Source organism: Macaca mulatta, chromosome 12 (assembly GCF_049350105.2).
Source record: "Macaca mulatta isolate MMU2019108-1 chromosome 12, T2T-MMU8v2.0, whole genome shotgun sequence".
NCBI lineage: Eukaryota > Metazoa > Chordata > Mammalia > Primates > Cercopithecidae > Macaca > Macaca mulatta.
The window spans coordinates 22249618-22266290 of record NC_133417.1 but is presented as its reverse complement, the minus strand read 5'-3'; the positions used below and the strand labels follow the sequence as shown (position 1 = coordinate 22266290).

General features: G+C 32.5%; 1 protein-coding gene across 3 annotated transcripts in view; it reads left to right on the top strand.

The window, feature by feature from the left end:
- Positions 1-16673, top strand: part of DPP10 (dipeptidyl peptidase like 10) — a 701607-nt gene that overhangs the window by 170995 nt on the left and 513939 nt on the right. For all 3 annotated transcript variants that reach the window (XM_077956499.1, XM_015109936.3, NM_001265998.1), the window contains 1 exon segment: positions 8249-8344. Coding sequence is in view for 2 of the 3 variants with exons in the window: in XM_015109936.3 (XP_014965422.2) it covers positions 8249-8344 (96 nt within the window). In the remaining variant the exon portion in view is untranslated.

Below are 16673 nucleotides of genomic sequence, written 5' to 3'. Positions count from 1 at the left end.
GGATCTGCTGACAAGTTAGAGAATGTACAAATCAACAGCCGATATTTTCAAAAATCTAGAATTTAATATTGACTATTGTGATTTGCATTCTATAGTTTCATCTGGCTGTGCAAGGAGGGGTAAAGTGATGTTTTTTCAATGAGCTATTCAATAATGTTTAAAATGGAAATGCACTAGAAGACTATCCCATATGACAGGGAAAATGAAGAAAATGATTAAGAATAAATGTTTAAACTACCGCTCTGGGAATGGAGGTGGTGGTACTGGGAAAACCCAGCTAAGGGAGATTCATGTGAGTAGAAAGGAAAATGGCTTATTCTTCTTGTGGGAAATTTTAAATAACTACTTGATTAGATTTTTCTTTCTATTTCTGTTTTAATAGGAAATTATTTTGAATCGGATTTAAATTAAAGAAATATTTCTGAACCTCTGATATCAAGAATAAACTAGATAAAACTAACACAATTATTTTTAGCAAAGAGGAACCAAGAACTTAAAGTCATAAATTAGCTTTTCTTCAGTTGAATGCTGAAGAACTTTCTTTTTTTTCTTCTAAGATTATGCAGCCAACTCATTTCAAAAGGCCATTTAAAAGGAAGATTGGATTTTTGGAAGAAAGAACAGAAATACCCATAGCAGTCTATGATCTTAAATGACCAAATAGAGCAGAGAAAAGAACATGGCGTGAATTATTCAATTTCAGTTCTGTTGCCACATTCATATTGTCAAAGCTGAACTTTTTACTTAAGATTCTATATTACCTTGTAACTATTTAACCATTAAGGATTCTGCTTCCAGGTCTCTAAATACTTGTGAATTGTTAAACCATGCATTTATTTGGATTTTTGTGTCACTATTCATAATTATAGTATCTGATAGGGTTGACAAATATTTACACTTTTAATAGCAACTATTAACATATATTAGGTTTTCAGACTTTCATACCTGTATATTCTCTCTCTCTCTCTCTCTCTCTCTCTATATATATATATATATATATATATATAAAATTGTGCCTTATGTTTTGTTATAGAATCACTAGAGATGAGATATGTTCTCAAATACCTTGCTAGTAAAGAGAACAGCCTATAAGAGGTGAATATTAAATTTTAGCAATATTTTCTTTACATTAGGGACTAAGTATTGATTTTAGAATTTCTTTCTCTAAAGATTAATAAGAAAGGAGCTTTATATGAAAGAATGTCTCTTAAAATGATTTACAGTCTAATACTTTTCTTCTGAACCGCCTTCTCATTGCTCAGTGTGAGCGATTGAGATGAATGATTGACATCCAGATTTCTCTGTTTGTTAGGTAAAAATAAAGAGAAAATTATTTAAATGTATCAAATAGCAAAATTTCTCTAGGTGATTCTCCCTGGGTCTGATTCTAACATAAATTAAGTTCTTGCTAAATTAGGTTGGAATGTGAGTAATAAATGTTTGCTGATGACTGAGTCCTGTTGCAACTATAAATTGCCTGTAACAACGTGCAGAGGGTAAGCTTGGAATGTAAGTCGTATTGCAGACAATTGTCTTGAAGAAAGAAAAAAAAAATCCTACATTTTTATGAATGCTGTGACATTTGTCTCTTTGAGAAAAGAGATTATGCTAATATTACCTTCCTGGGCAAGTTGAGGCAGAATGGGATGCTAATAAGGTCCAGACGGGCTTACACTAAGGAGTTGGATTTCAGCTGGAAGAAGGGTTCTTGTGACTAAAAGGCAATAAGAATATTCTTAAAATAGTTTTATAAGACTGTATATTGTCTTGTGAAAAGATGCTATTAATACATTATTAAAGGGAAAAGCAAAGAAAACTTATTTTTGGGAGACAGTATAGTTTAACGAAGAAAACCTAAAGTCAGAGAGATGCAGGTTCAAGTTTCAGCTCTGCCACTTACTAGTTATGTGGTCTTTGTCGACACTGCTGAGCCTGTTTCTCTGTGAAATGAGGATACTAATACCCAGTAGGGTTTGGGGGACATTCAGAAGAGAGAGGATTGGTTGCAAAGGATGAGCAACCCAAATGATTATGATGAGATAGGGGGAAGCCTGCTCATAAAAAAAAAAAAAAAAAAAAAAAAAAGACGGGATAGAAGTTAGCCTCGGAAGCTATTAAAAGAGAAGCTTAATTATTCATTATATATGTGAGGAAGGAGTCTTTATTCTAGGAATGAAAAATTCAAGAGACTGCAGGGTAGGCAGCTAAGGAAAATTTAAGGAAAGGAACAAAGAAAGCAACACAGAAGAAGAAAAAAAAACAAAGAAATGATTAAAGTATATAGTATTCTCAGTATTCAATAAAGTCAAATGAATTAATTCTTAAATTACATAATCTCTCCTCATTATTGTTTAAACAGAAGATTTATTTACGAGTGTTTGAACTACGTTGAAGGGCTGATTTTAGAATAAGTTCCAGGGGCAATTGGAGTTAAAAAATATTCTTATTATTAAAATTATTAAACTATTCCATAACACAGAAAATAAGTACAAGTTCAAAAATATTTGATAAATGTGTTAATGTGCTAAGTGATCAATATAATACAGAATAGAAAACAAAGGACTGTGTAATTTTATTTATTAACAGATGTAAACATTTAAATAAAAATTTAACATATTAATGTAATAGTATAAAAATAAGAATTCAACATGGTTGGATTTTGTTACAGACATATAGGGTGCTTGTAAACAGGAGATTTTATTTATGTAATTTTTATATCAAGTATTAAAGGAAAAAATATGTTTGTATAAGAGTCTGGAAAGAAATAATGATTATTTCATAATGGAAAAAAAGACAGGAATGTCACTAACACTATGATCATTCAGCATTGTTTTGTGTTTTTTTTAATTAAATTTTTTTAGTTTTAGGGATTAGGTCTCACTTCTCTTGCCCAGGCTGGAGTGCAGTGGCGCAGTGGCACAGTCATAGCTCACTTTAACCTTGAACTAACTCCTAAACTCAACTGATCCTCCTGCCTCAGCCTCCCAAGCAGCTGGGATTATAGACATGAGCCACCTTGCCCAGCTCAATACCATTTTTCACATTCAAGCTAATGAAATAATTCACTAGAATTAAACAAATGCTTTTCAAAAACGAAGTTGGAACAATTAGTCATCCATAGACACAAAACAAAATAAACCAGCAAGCAAACAAAACTTCATATTATGCCTCATGCCATGTGCAAACATATACAAAAAGCAACTCAGAATAGAACAGGGACTAGTATGTGAAATATAAAACTATAACATTTCTTAGGAAAAAGCCATAGGAGAAAGTTTCAAGACCAGGAAATAGGCGAAACATTGTTAGACTTGACAACAAAAGCATATTTCATAAAAGGAAAAATTGATTACCTGGACCTCACAAATATTGATACCTTTTTCTCCACAAAACATTTTCTAAAGAGGGTGAAAAGACAAGTTACAGACTGGAGGGAAATATTTGAAATTCACGTATCTGACAAAGGATTTGTGTTTAGAATAGACGAAGAACTCTTCAAATGCAGCAGTTAAACAAACACACCAACAAAATAATTCAGTTAGAAAATGGATGAATTATATGAACAGATATTTCACTGAAGACTGTATGGGGATCATAAATAAACACATTAAATGATGTTCAACCTCATTAGCTATTAGAGAAATGCAAATTAAACCACAAGGGGATATCACTACATATATATAAGAATAGTCATTTTTTTAAATGACATCAAATGCTGTCAAGGATGCAGAGAAACTAGATCATTTATACGTTGCTAGTGAGAATGTAAAATGATACAGCTATGGTAAAAAAGCGTATGGAATTTTTAAATAAAACTAATGTGTTTACATTTGACTCAGCAACTTCATATTTGGGCATTTGTCTTGGACAAAAGAAAATTTATGTTTGTACAAAAATCTATAAACAAATGTTTTTAGTAACTTTATTTATAATATCCTCAAACCAGAAATAGCAATAACTCAAATGTTCTTCAATGAGTGAAGAGTTAAAGAATGGTATATCAGTACCCTGGAATATTACTCAGCCATCAAAAGGAATAGATTATTGATACACTCAACGACTTGAATGGATCTCAAGGGAATTATTCTGAGTGATAAAAGTCAATCCAAAAGCTTAGGTATGGTATGATTCCGATTATATAGCATTCTTAAAATTACAGAATTTTAAAGATGGAGAACAGAGTAGTGGTTGATTGCCAAGGGATTGGGTGGGGGGGACTATTAATAAAAGGGTAGCACAAGAATTCCTAGTGATGGAACTGTTCTTGACTTTGGTGCTGGTCACATGTGATGCAGTTGCATAGAACTAAACACACAAGAATGCACGTGAATAAATGAATACATGTAAAACTGGGGAAATTGAGTAAGGTTGATGGAGTATATCAATATCAGTTTCTTTTCATGATATTATTATGCAGGATGTTACTTGTCATTGAGAGAAACTGAATGAAGGGTACACAGAATTTCTCTGTAATATTTCTTGCAACTTCATATGAATCTTCAATTACCTGGGAAGCAAATGCATACATAGTATAATTAGTTGCTTAAACTTTGGAAAATAAATAAAAAAATAATATTTTTACAGATGCTATAATATGTAGAAAATAAAAATTCATAATTGAAATATTTAAGAAAATGTGATATGGTGTAATCATTAACCTTATGGGTATAAAAATCATTTAGAATGAGAATGGGAAATATTCTGTTCACAATAACAAACTATATATACTTTGCACTAAATTCAATTGGAAGGGTAAAGGACTTACATGAAAAATCAAAGATAAAATAGTATTAATGTACATAAAATGAGGATGGAATATTTCTGAATGAAAAGCCTTATTATGAAATGTTTAAAGTTTTTCAGTTTACACTGTTGTGTGTAAGTATATAATATATATATAGTGTTATTTAAATAAAATTTCTATTTGAATGAGTTGTAATATGATTTTAAAGCTCACATGAAAGATACCATGTTTGAAAATTACCAAAATATTATTTTAAAATGTATTTGAAAATAAGATTATTTGATGTGGTGGACTTACAGCCTTTTCTTAAATTAACATCTTCCTAAAAATGTAAATGAAATATGTGGAACTCATTAGGAAGAAACTAAATATTTTTAGAAGACAAACAGATGCATACATATAAAAGATATTTATATACAATACAGTTAATATTTTAAATTTAATAGATAAGGATCATTTATTTAATAGTTTGTGTTAGCATAGTCTCTCTCACTGAAACAAGCACATGCCTACCTCCCACCTTTACCTATGTAAATTTATTGTATCAAATAAGTCAATGTTTATCAAATTTAGATGGTAAAAAATATAATTCTCTAAAAATTGAAGGGATCTGATTAGACAAATAATGGTAAATTTATGTGATGGGGAAATTTAAAAATTTTGAAATTTATGTCAAACCTTGGTTTTATTGAGATACTTCATAGAATAAATATATTTCTGAAACCCTAATAAAATTAGCTCATCTGATTAAAATCCCATACTTTTATGATGGAAGCTGAATTCTGGATTTTATCTCAAATGTTCTTCCTCCTTCTCCTGCCCCTAGTATTCCCTTCCTCTGCCTTTTGAAACCTGTAGTACCCAGGGTTTTTTGTTTAATTTTTTTTTTTTTTGCTAATATATTATTTTTCAGAGAAATTTTATATTCACAGCAAAATTGAGTGAAAGGTACAGGAAAGGAATTTCCCATATTCTATTCCGACCCCCCTGTGCCTGATATATGCATAGCTTCCCCCATTATCAACATCCCCTGCCCCCAGAGTGGCACATTTGCTATCACTGATGAAACTATATTGCCACATCATTATCACCCAAAGTCGGTTTGGATTCACTCTCCAGTGGGTTGTGTTCTATGGGTTTGGACAAGTAAATAAGGACATTTATCCACTATTGTAGAATCATGTGGAATAACTTCACCACCCTAAAAATTCTCTCTGTTCACCTGCTCATTCCTTACCTCGCAATTCCTAGCAACCACTGATATTTTTACTATCTCTATATTTTTGCTTTTTCAAAATGTCATGTAGTTGAAATTATACACTGTGTAGCCTTTTCTTGTTGGCTTCTTTCACTTCATAACATGTGTTTAAGTTTCCTCCATATCTTTTCATGGCTTGATAGCTCTTTTTTTTTTTTTTTTTTTTTTTGCACAGAATAATAGCCAATTTATCTAGTTTATTTAGCCATTCACCTAATGAAGGACATCTTGGTTGCTTTCAAATTTTGGCGATGGTTTAAAAAGCTGCTATAAACGTCTGTGTGTAGATTTTTCTGTGTTAATACGTTTTTAACTCCTTTTGGGTAAATACCAAGGAGCATGATTACTGGATGGTATGAAAATAATTTGTTTAGTTTTATAAGAAAATGCCAGATTATTTTCCAAAGTGACTGTACCATTTTGCATTCTTACCCAGGAATTAGTGAGAGTTGGTCATTTTATATTTAAGTGAGGCCTTCTCTGATTTTTTCGTGAGACATTTCCTTTTTCCAAACTCATTTAGCAGTCTCTATCCTTATACTGACATCTATTGTGTGTGTGTGTCTGTATGTGTGTATGTATGTGTGTGTGTGTGTGTGTATATATATATATATATATATATATATATATATATACAATTTGCTTTTTGAGGCAAAGTCTCACCCTGTCTCTCAGGCTGGAGTATAGTGGCGCAGTGGTATGATCTCAGCTCACTGCAACCTGTGCCTCCTGGATTCAAGCAATTCTCCCACCTTAGCCTCCCAAGTAGCTGGACCTCAGATGTGCACCACCACACCAGGCTAATTTTTTGTTTTATATAATTTGGTTGAGATGGAGTTTCACCATGTTGGCTAGGCTGGTCTTGAACTCCTGACCTCAAGTGATCCACCTGCCTTGGACCCCCAAAGTGCTGGGATTACAGGCATGACCCACTGCGCCCGGCCTGACATCTGTTATATTTTTTGTTAAGCATGTGCAAACCCCTCAGGACAGGACAGAAATATGTCTCCTTTCCTTTACAATACTTCACTGTTGCCTTGAAATTTTTTGAATGAAACTAGAAAATTTGTGAATGAATTAAGAAATTCTGGTGTTTCAGACTGCCAGGCAAATGATCAAGTGTTTATCATCACCTAACAGCATTTCATTTTGCAAATCTCTATACAATCACAATGTCTTATGCTAAGATTATAATCAAACAATACTCACTATTGTTACTATAATATTTTTTTCAAATTTTTCTTGGCAGTTATTTTATGGGTTAAATACATGATTGATTTATGTGAAAAGGAATTGCATTTGAAGTTATTGACTCTTTGCCCCAGCTTTTCAGCTGGAAAAAAGCAAAGCTTTTGCTGTAATAAGTGCTGAACCTTTTAAAAATAAAATCTAATGAGGTTAGTATATATCCTTGACATTTTATTTTCAACCGAAGTGAAGGTCATAGCTGAAAAGTCACAAAGATGAATTTATACAGCAAATAAACAATGCTATTATTTTGCAAAGAAAATGCAATATTCCTGTCTATAGCCTCTTGTATGTTAAAGGGTGTTTGTGATGCCTGATTTTAGTATTCAAGCCCTGTTATCTTTTCATTTCTTATATTTTGTAATGTAGAAAGAGGAATACACCTAACTTATCTATTAAAGAGTAGTATAAAATGTATGTGTTATCATTAATATTCTAGTATTATTTGAACTTTACATTTAGGTCAAATCTGCTTTGTATTTGTTGGGTACTAATTTTTTGGTGGAAGTAGGTAATTATTCTATTTCCTTGGTGAACTTCTTTCTGACTTCAGAGTTTAGTCATACATGTTTAAGTCCCTCAAGTCTACCGTCTTTGGTTTTTACAACAAAACTGTACATTTCCAATGAAACAATATGTCAACATGAGTTTGGAAAATAGGCGGCTGAATTATAGTTAAATGGTAGAAAATCTGCCTTTTGGGGTACAATGTACAACAGGAATTCTTAACTGCTTTCGTATTATATTACTAATACATAACATGGGATTGCTCTATTAAATTTGTACCAGATGAAGACAATTTTAATAGTAAAAATAGTTTCATTTATTTAAAAAGTCATTAACAAAGTTCCAATGCCAAAAAGCATGTCAAAATGGTCACTTTATATTGTTATCTAGTTAATATATTTTTTAGAGCAAATATTCCAAATTTTGTAATTTGTTCCTTTTAAAAAACAAGCATAAGATAGGTATCTAATTTAGAATTTCCTTTATTTTAGATGAACTCACAAATTCGTCAGAAACCAGATTGTCTTTAGAAGACCTCTTTAGGAAAGACTTTGTGCTTCACGATCCAGAGGCTCGATGGATCAATGGTAAGTGTCTATCTTTTCAAACATTGTATTCATTTTGAGTTCTGTATAATTAAAATTTTTAAAAATGATATTTGTAAGCGGAGCACAGTGCCTCTTGCCTGTAATCCCGGCACTTTGGGAGGCCAAGGCAGGAGAATCGCTTGAACCTGGAAGGCAGATGTTGCAGTGACCCAAGATCGCACCACTGCACTCCAGCCTGGGTGACAGAGTGAGATTCCATCTGAAAAAAAAAAAAAAAAAAAGATATATGTAGTTAATATTTTAATTGAAAGTATACTGCAAAAATTACATGGGTATTGTTTAAATTAAAACCTTGGTACTTGTGAGAGAAAATCAGTTCCTAAGATAGGGCGTCAATAAATTATTTGACAAACATTGGGTTGACAGTTTTGTGTCTGCTGCTCTCATGATCATTAGTTATATGACTTTAAGGATATATTACATCTCTAGCACATCCCTAGATAATTTTTCTTTTGGCAATTTGGCAGTGCACATTTTGGGAGCTAGTACATAGAAATGTTAAGTGCTTCAAATTTGACAATATGATTGGTTTTTGTTTTTCTCTGTGGCTTTTCTTTTTAAGCTTAAGTGTTACGAACTAGTGAGACTCTATGCAAAGTTGACATGACTTGGAAATATATGGTACTTTGTTTCTTTTCTGGCCTGGCAAATGGGACTCCTTAGGTTCTCTTAAGTCAATCTCTGACATTAAATAAGAAAATAAAACCACTGAGTGGCTTAATGGGCTTCGCTTTGTCTTTATGGAAGATAATAAGGGCATACTGTGTTGGTGAAAAGAAAATCAGTTTTTAATCCTTTGAATATTCTAATTTGCCCAACCATACTAATCATTATGGTTGGATCGCTGTTAATCTTTCCCCTTCACTTTATTTGGGCATAATATCTTTGCTTATTTGCAAGGCATAGAGTGTAATATTTGTATAATAGATGAAAGGAGACTTGCCCTTGTATCTAATAAAGATCGTCATATTTATAGTCCATTCCTTCTTCTCTCTTACTCTAATTAAGTGTATTTATGCTGGTGAATTAAGCCTTAATTTATGGGAGCTATAAAAAGAATGTAATTTAACCCATGAGGGCAAAGGCCAAATCGCATGTGTTTAGTTGACAGTGATATGTCTCTTGGAGATCTGTAGACACTCGAGATCTGTGTTTTGAATAAATGAATGAATGATTTTCATTGATATGCAGTCTCATTTTCACATGAACTGAAATTTTAATTGAAATCAGTTGGAAGATAAATGTGTATTGTGGTAATGATATTACGTGTGAAGAACACAAGGTAGCATTTTTCTTAACAAATCTGTATATATTATTTTGAATTGTTTATAAATTTGAGGCTAGACATATTTTTGCTTTGCACTATGATTATTTCACATGTACACTATAATGAATGCTGTGGCTAAAGAAGGCTAATAAAAAAGATGTATTATCACTAAACATTGTCCAAATATGCAAATCTGTCATAAATAATTCTTCTAATGTGTGATTATAATTATGCCAATCACCTGTTTATTCTGTAGCAAATATTTTCTATTGAGAGAAATGACAAAATGGAAGTTGCTAGAATTTTTTTTAACAATAGTATTACGAGTTGTTAGATTTGAAATGCTGAATAATCTTGTTTTATTCACCATGTTTTTGGACAAATTATAGAAATTTTGTGGTCTTTGACTTTGGAAAGCATGAAAAATTACGGGTCTCATCTCCCTTCTCAGGTTAGCTTGGACTATTTAGAGGCATTTACTCCTGTGTATAGCTGACACTGTGATATTGAAGCTCCAAAGGACAGGACAGATATTTAAGAGGTGAACTGCATGCTAAATTAAGCCATATTTCAATATCTAGGACACAGATTCTACTCTTATACTTCATAGGTTACCAAAATAATATATTTGGAGTTTATCGTTTTTCAAGTAATTTCTTTATTAATCATTGATTAAATTTGATCCTGAGAAGGCATCCTGGGACAAAGCTGCAGGGTTATTAAAATGTTCTAAGTGATACCTAAATATGTAATTTTCATAAAGAGTTTGCCAAAAAGACATCTCTTTAAATTGCAATAAACAGAACATGAGCTCTGAAAGCATGCAGTTTTTATAAACACCATCGAAGGAACTTCTCAGTGTCTGTAGATTGTGTGCACTGAGTTACTTTTTAAGTACAGGAGTGGATTTGTGCTTTTATCCAACCCAGATCTTTCTGGCAAGTACTAGATACTTGGCCTATTTACATATTCTTCACATAGCCTGGAAATTCAATGGGAAATATATGAGTAGGATGTGTAACCTTGGCCTCGTTATCAACAATTATATCTAAATGTAACATGTGAGCTTTTTCTTTATTCTCAAGTGATGTCTCAACTGGTTTTCTTTGTACATAAGTCACTTGAAAGAGTTCAAGCTAAGCTTATTTGGAAGCATCATTCAATTCTTGGAGGTCATCACGGAAATGTTTAATGCATTATTGGTCAAGGGGAAGGAGGGAGTCTAGACAGCCCTGATATGTGTAGGTTATAGTGAGGCGATGCCATTCGTTATGCTGGTCTCAAAAATATGTATCTGAAGCCTCGGATGGGTGCCCCTGTTCATGGTTAGCTTAACAATGGCCTTACCCCAAGTCTGCTCATGTCTTTGAAATCTACATTTTTATAGCATCTTCATTCTAGCGAGGTCACCTTGAAATTTGAAAATCCATCTTATTTGAAATTATTCATCTATCTACACACATTTGATAATCAGTTGATCACCAAAGAAAGATCTAACATTGAGTACCTTCTATTGAGGCTCTGTGATCGATGCTTTATGTACATATTTCATAGGACTGCATATGACATTAAAGTTAACCCCAGAAAACTGAGACTTAACTCAGAAACTTATCCAAGCACACACCTAATAAAAGGCAGAGGCTGCTTTAATCATTATGCTAAAGTATAAAACTTGACCTCTTTCATTGTTTCGCTCTGATGTGTCATCCTCATATCTAACATATTTATCAAGTGCCTCCCTGACAGTCTCATTTTAACAGACCTCATTGCTGTTGTAGGGTGGAAAGGTATAATAGCCTTCCTCACCCATCATAAAGGTCACAGCCAACACTGCTGTAACAAAAGACCAGTTAAGTAGAGAAAAGCATAACAAACTTATTTAATCAAAGTTTTATGTCACTTGGAAGACTTTAGAAATGAAGAATCAAAGGCCTAGGGAAAACTGTCCATTTGTATGCTTAGGTTAAATAAAGCATGGACAGTGTATTGAAGTGTGACTGGAGAAAAAGGTTATCCTCTAATGATAATAAAATGAGGGAGAAACCCAGCAAGTCTTACCTGTTCAGATCTTTCTTGGCCTCCCTGTGTAGCATTTCATCCTCCCAGATATAAGGCAGAACTGCCCTGGAAAGACGGTCTTATGATCTATTATCTGAAAGGTAGGTCAGTGTATTTCCTTGTGACAGCTCCTACACAGAAAAGCAGAGGAAGGTTAAAATATTTTTAGATTTTATGGTTTGCTTGGAAAGAGGGATGCTAGTTTCTTTTTTTATTATTATTACACTTTAAGTTCTAGGGTACAAGTGCAGAACATGCAGGTTTGCTACATAGGTATACACGTGCCATGGTGGTTTGCTGCACCCATCGACCCATCATCTACATTAGGTATTTCCCCTAATGCTATCTCTCCCCTAGTCCCCCGCCCCCTGACAGGCTCCGGTGTGTGACGTTCCCCTCCCTATGTCCATGTGTTCTCATTGTGCAACTCCCACTTATGAGTGAGAACATGCATTGTTTGGTTTTCTGTCCTTGTGTTAATTTGCTGAGAATGATGGTTTCCAGCATCATCCATGTCCCTGCAAAGGATAAGAACTCACCCTTTTTTGTGGCTGCATAGTATTCCATGGTGTATATGTGCCACATTTTCTTTATCCAGTCTACCGTTGATGGGCATTTGGGTTGGTTCCAAATCCTTGCTATTGTGAATAGTGCTGCAATAAACATATGTGTGCATGTGTCTTTATAGTAAAATGATTTATAATTTTTGGGGGTATATACCTAGTAATGGGATTGCTAGTTTTTATAACCTTTCCTGGGGTAGAGGAATCTGTTTTCCATTTCTTGCTTCAGGAATGGCAGAGAGGTAGGAGACAGGAAGGCAGAAGAAGGTCAGATATAGACTTTGCTTCTGAGACTGCTCAGAGGCCTTCCAATATCTTAGTCAGTTCAGCATACTCAGCATACCACCATGCCATACTTCGAGGTATCATTTTCTGAGTCCCAACACTATTAATTTGTTCATGTTGAATACTACAATAATATGTTTATTATCCCAGGTGCATTCATATAGTGGTAACTTATACAGTCACTAAAACTAGAGTTTATACACATGTTTATTGACTTGATCATGATCTAGAAAAATGAACAAAGTGACTTCAAAACAGCATTCATAGTATGAGATATCACATTGTCTATTGTGTAACAGTGATTTTCTCCAGATTATCCTTTTCTTTTTACTTATTTTGTTTTTCTCAATTTTTTTTCAATAAATGTGTGTGTTTACATAGTTTTTTTTTTCTTATTTTAACTTTTTATTTTAGATTTGGGGGTACATGTTCAGGTTTGTTACATGGGTATATTGCAACTTTAGCAATATCAGGATATTCATTTTGAGCTATTATATAAAATGAATCAAACATATTTTATTTTTAAATCTTTTCTTCTACTCTGTGTCAATAGACAGTTCCAAAATTTATCTGGTAGAGTGTAAGCCATTAAAGTTATCATTTAATCAAAAAATGTGTTGTAAATTTTAAATACATCTGGGTTTCAGGAGACAAACATACCATCATATAGTGAGATTTTACTGTGCAGCTAGTGTGTCATTTGCTCACCCCATGAGTTTGACAACACTTACTCAGTGATATTAGTCCACTTACCATTTGTTATGAACCTGCAGCAATATCAAATTGCTATTAAAGTTTTTAAAGTGTACCCACATTTAAACTTACCTGTTCTGGACCAGTGGACATCCCTTCACCAACTGACTGTAGTAAAACAACAACACTCTTAGCACAGTCCTTCCCTAGGAGACAATAAACCATGAGGAATAACTATCAGTATTCAACGAGTGCTCCATAAATAGTTTCATTATCATAATGAGAACAGTTGTATATATAATGGGATGGAAGTTGTTTCACATTTCTTTTGAATAATGACATGCTGTGATAAGTGATAATATGTGAGGCTTTGGGTTTTATTTTGATCTTATTGGACTCATGTTGGAAAAAAATAAACTCACTTGTTACATGAGATTCCAACACAGATATTTTAACCTGCTGTCTTTGTAATGTGTGACAGTATAATATGTGGAAATGGGAGACTCATTAAATCAAGGTAAATCATGGCCTTTCAGCAAGTTATCTAAGCCTCTGAAGGCTTGGTTTCTTCATTCAGAGTGAGGATATTAGTGCCATAGCTAGAAGCATAATACAAAGTAAGTGAGTAAAAATATGTAAAAAGTGAAGATAACAGGTAAAATGTTAAAAAAGAAAAGAAAGAAAAATTATAAATGAAAAGTCAAGGTCTGTAGCCTTGTAGATCTTCAAATGGTAGAGGTTCATAGAACTGATTTTAGAGATGCTCTGAACACCTGACATTTCTTATTAAATGTGCTGGGAAGTCTCATTCTCATAATATATGCAGGATATTGAAGAAGCAGTGAAAAGTCACTGTTGTAGCCTGTATGAAAAACAAGAGACATTATTGTAAATAATATCAATAACATTTACAATAATTTTGTAAATAATATCAATATTTTACAATTATTTGCAATAATAATATTATAAGTAATATCAATAATATTTACAATAATTAGGGGAACCATAAATAGGAAAACTAAAAAATACATCTATATTGTTTCTTGCTTGTTTGTCTGACACAAATTTATCATACTGGAATTATTGTCCATCAACTTAACTTGGTTGAACTGCAGAAGTTGTTGGGTTTGTCAGTGCACAAGGAGCTATTTCTAACTCTAAAGACATTATTACCTGCCCTTTGGCCTATATTCAGCCCCCAGTCAAAATTATCTTATTTTTATCTTATTTTGTATCTTCTTGGCCAAAATGTTATTTTTTTATAATCATCAACCAAATTGATAGTTTAATACAATAGAGTTGAATTTATATTCATGAGGCTCTTGAAGATAATGTGTATTTTTCTTGCAACATAATTTATAAAGATAAAAAATTGCATAGATTCTAGATGCACACAATGAGGTATACGGTCAAATACATCAATTTGCCTCTATTTAATGGAATACTAAGCAGTCATAAAAATTAATATTTAAAAAATTAATGACATTGAAATGTGCAGATAATATATTAATTAAAAATAGCACAATATGGAATTATATATATAGTGTATTCACAATTGCATTACATACATATACACACCTGTATATGCAAAGAAAATAATACTAGAATTCAATATGCCAAAATATTAAATGATTTTCTGCTAGAGTGATTGAGTTGTTTTTATTTTTTTCCTTTCTGTGTATATTTTATAAATTTTCAACAAGCATTCAGCTGTTTCATACTATGGCAATTTTATATACTAACTACGGATATTCAAACTTTAGTTTGAAATTCAAATCTAACAAGTAAATGGTTACTAAAATTCTCATTAAAATGTAGATACATTAAGCTGGACAAATATTAATTGTATTATTCTGCATGTGCCTTTTTTCCCAAAGATCTGTAGAAGGAGATACAGAGAGGAGCGTGAGGTTACTGAACCTGGGAGAATGAGAATGTTCTTAGCACAGCAATGACTATTAGACTCAAGAGGCATGGACTCTTATAACAGCAGTTTCACTTCCTTCTTTCCCAATAGATTGAGACATAATATTTCCTGTAGTTTATTATGTTCTTTTTTCTTCCACTAATCCAAACCTCTGCAACATGCAATTTATCTATATAACAAACCTGCATAGTACCCTAAACCACAAAGGGTTTTTTTTTTTTTTTTTAAAAAAAAAAAAAGGTCAAAAATAACAAATGTTGGTGAGGCTGTGGAGAAAAGTGAATGCCTATATGGTGTTGGTGAAAATGTAAATTAGTTCAGCCACTATGGAAGGCAATTTGAAGATTCCTCAAAGAACTTACATTAGAACTAGCGTTGGACTAGCAATCTTATTAATGGGTATATACCCAAAGGAAAATAAATTGTTCTACCAAAAGGACTCATATATTTGCATGTTCTTTGCAGCACTATTCATAATAGCAAAGACATGAAATCAACCTAGGTACCCCAAAATGGTGGAGTGGATAAAGAAAATGTGGTACATATACGCAATGGAATACTGTGCAGCCATAAAAATGAACCAAAGCATGTATTTTGCAGCAACATGGATGCAGTAGGAAGCCACTATCCTAATGAATTAATGAAGAAACAGAAACCTAAATATCACATATTCTCACTTATAAGTGGGAGCTAAATCTTGAGTACAGGCAGACATAAAGACAGGAACAACCAATATTAGTGACTCCAAAGGTGGGGAGCAGAGAAGGGGAACAAGGCATGAAAAACTTCCTTTTGGTTATTATGTTCACTATTTGGGTAACTGGGATCAATAGAAGTCCAAATCTCAGTATCATACACTATACCTTGTAACAAATCCACATGTGTACCCCCAAATCTAAAATAAAGATTAAAACTTTAAAAATCAAATAAAAAGTAAAAACACATAGGACGCTATTGAAATTATGACATACTTAGTTCCTGATTCACAGACCAGAGACTTGTAAATGAGATTCGGAATATAAATCATTGTTATCAAGGCTGACTTTTCTTTTCAGAGTTATGTATGAAAAAATATCTTTCTATCAAGAGTAGATAATTTCATACTAAAACTAAAGAAATGCTTAAAAAGCGTACCATGAAGCATATTTACTTCTCTCCAAATGACAAAAAAGTTGTATTTATTGCTATGTTGTTTGTAAAATTGTGCTTTTACCAAAGTTTAGATTAAATTTCATCTGTATTAACATTGTTTGAAATCAATAAAATGGAAATATCTACTATAAAAAATCATACTGTGGCAATCTTATATACTAACTATGATATTCAAACTTCTGTTTGGAATTTAAATGTAAATAGTTTTCTTCAAGAAAATATTTTTAAGGTTTCAGTTTGTCTTAAAATGACAATACTTAAACACCAAGAGAGAGAAAAGGGATTTATGATAAAATTCAGTGTTAACATTTAGGAACAAAAACTATGTAAGAAAAAATATATTTCTATGACCTAGATATGCAA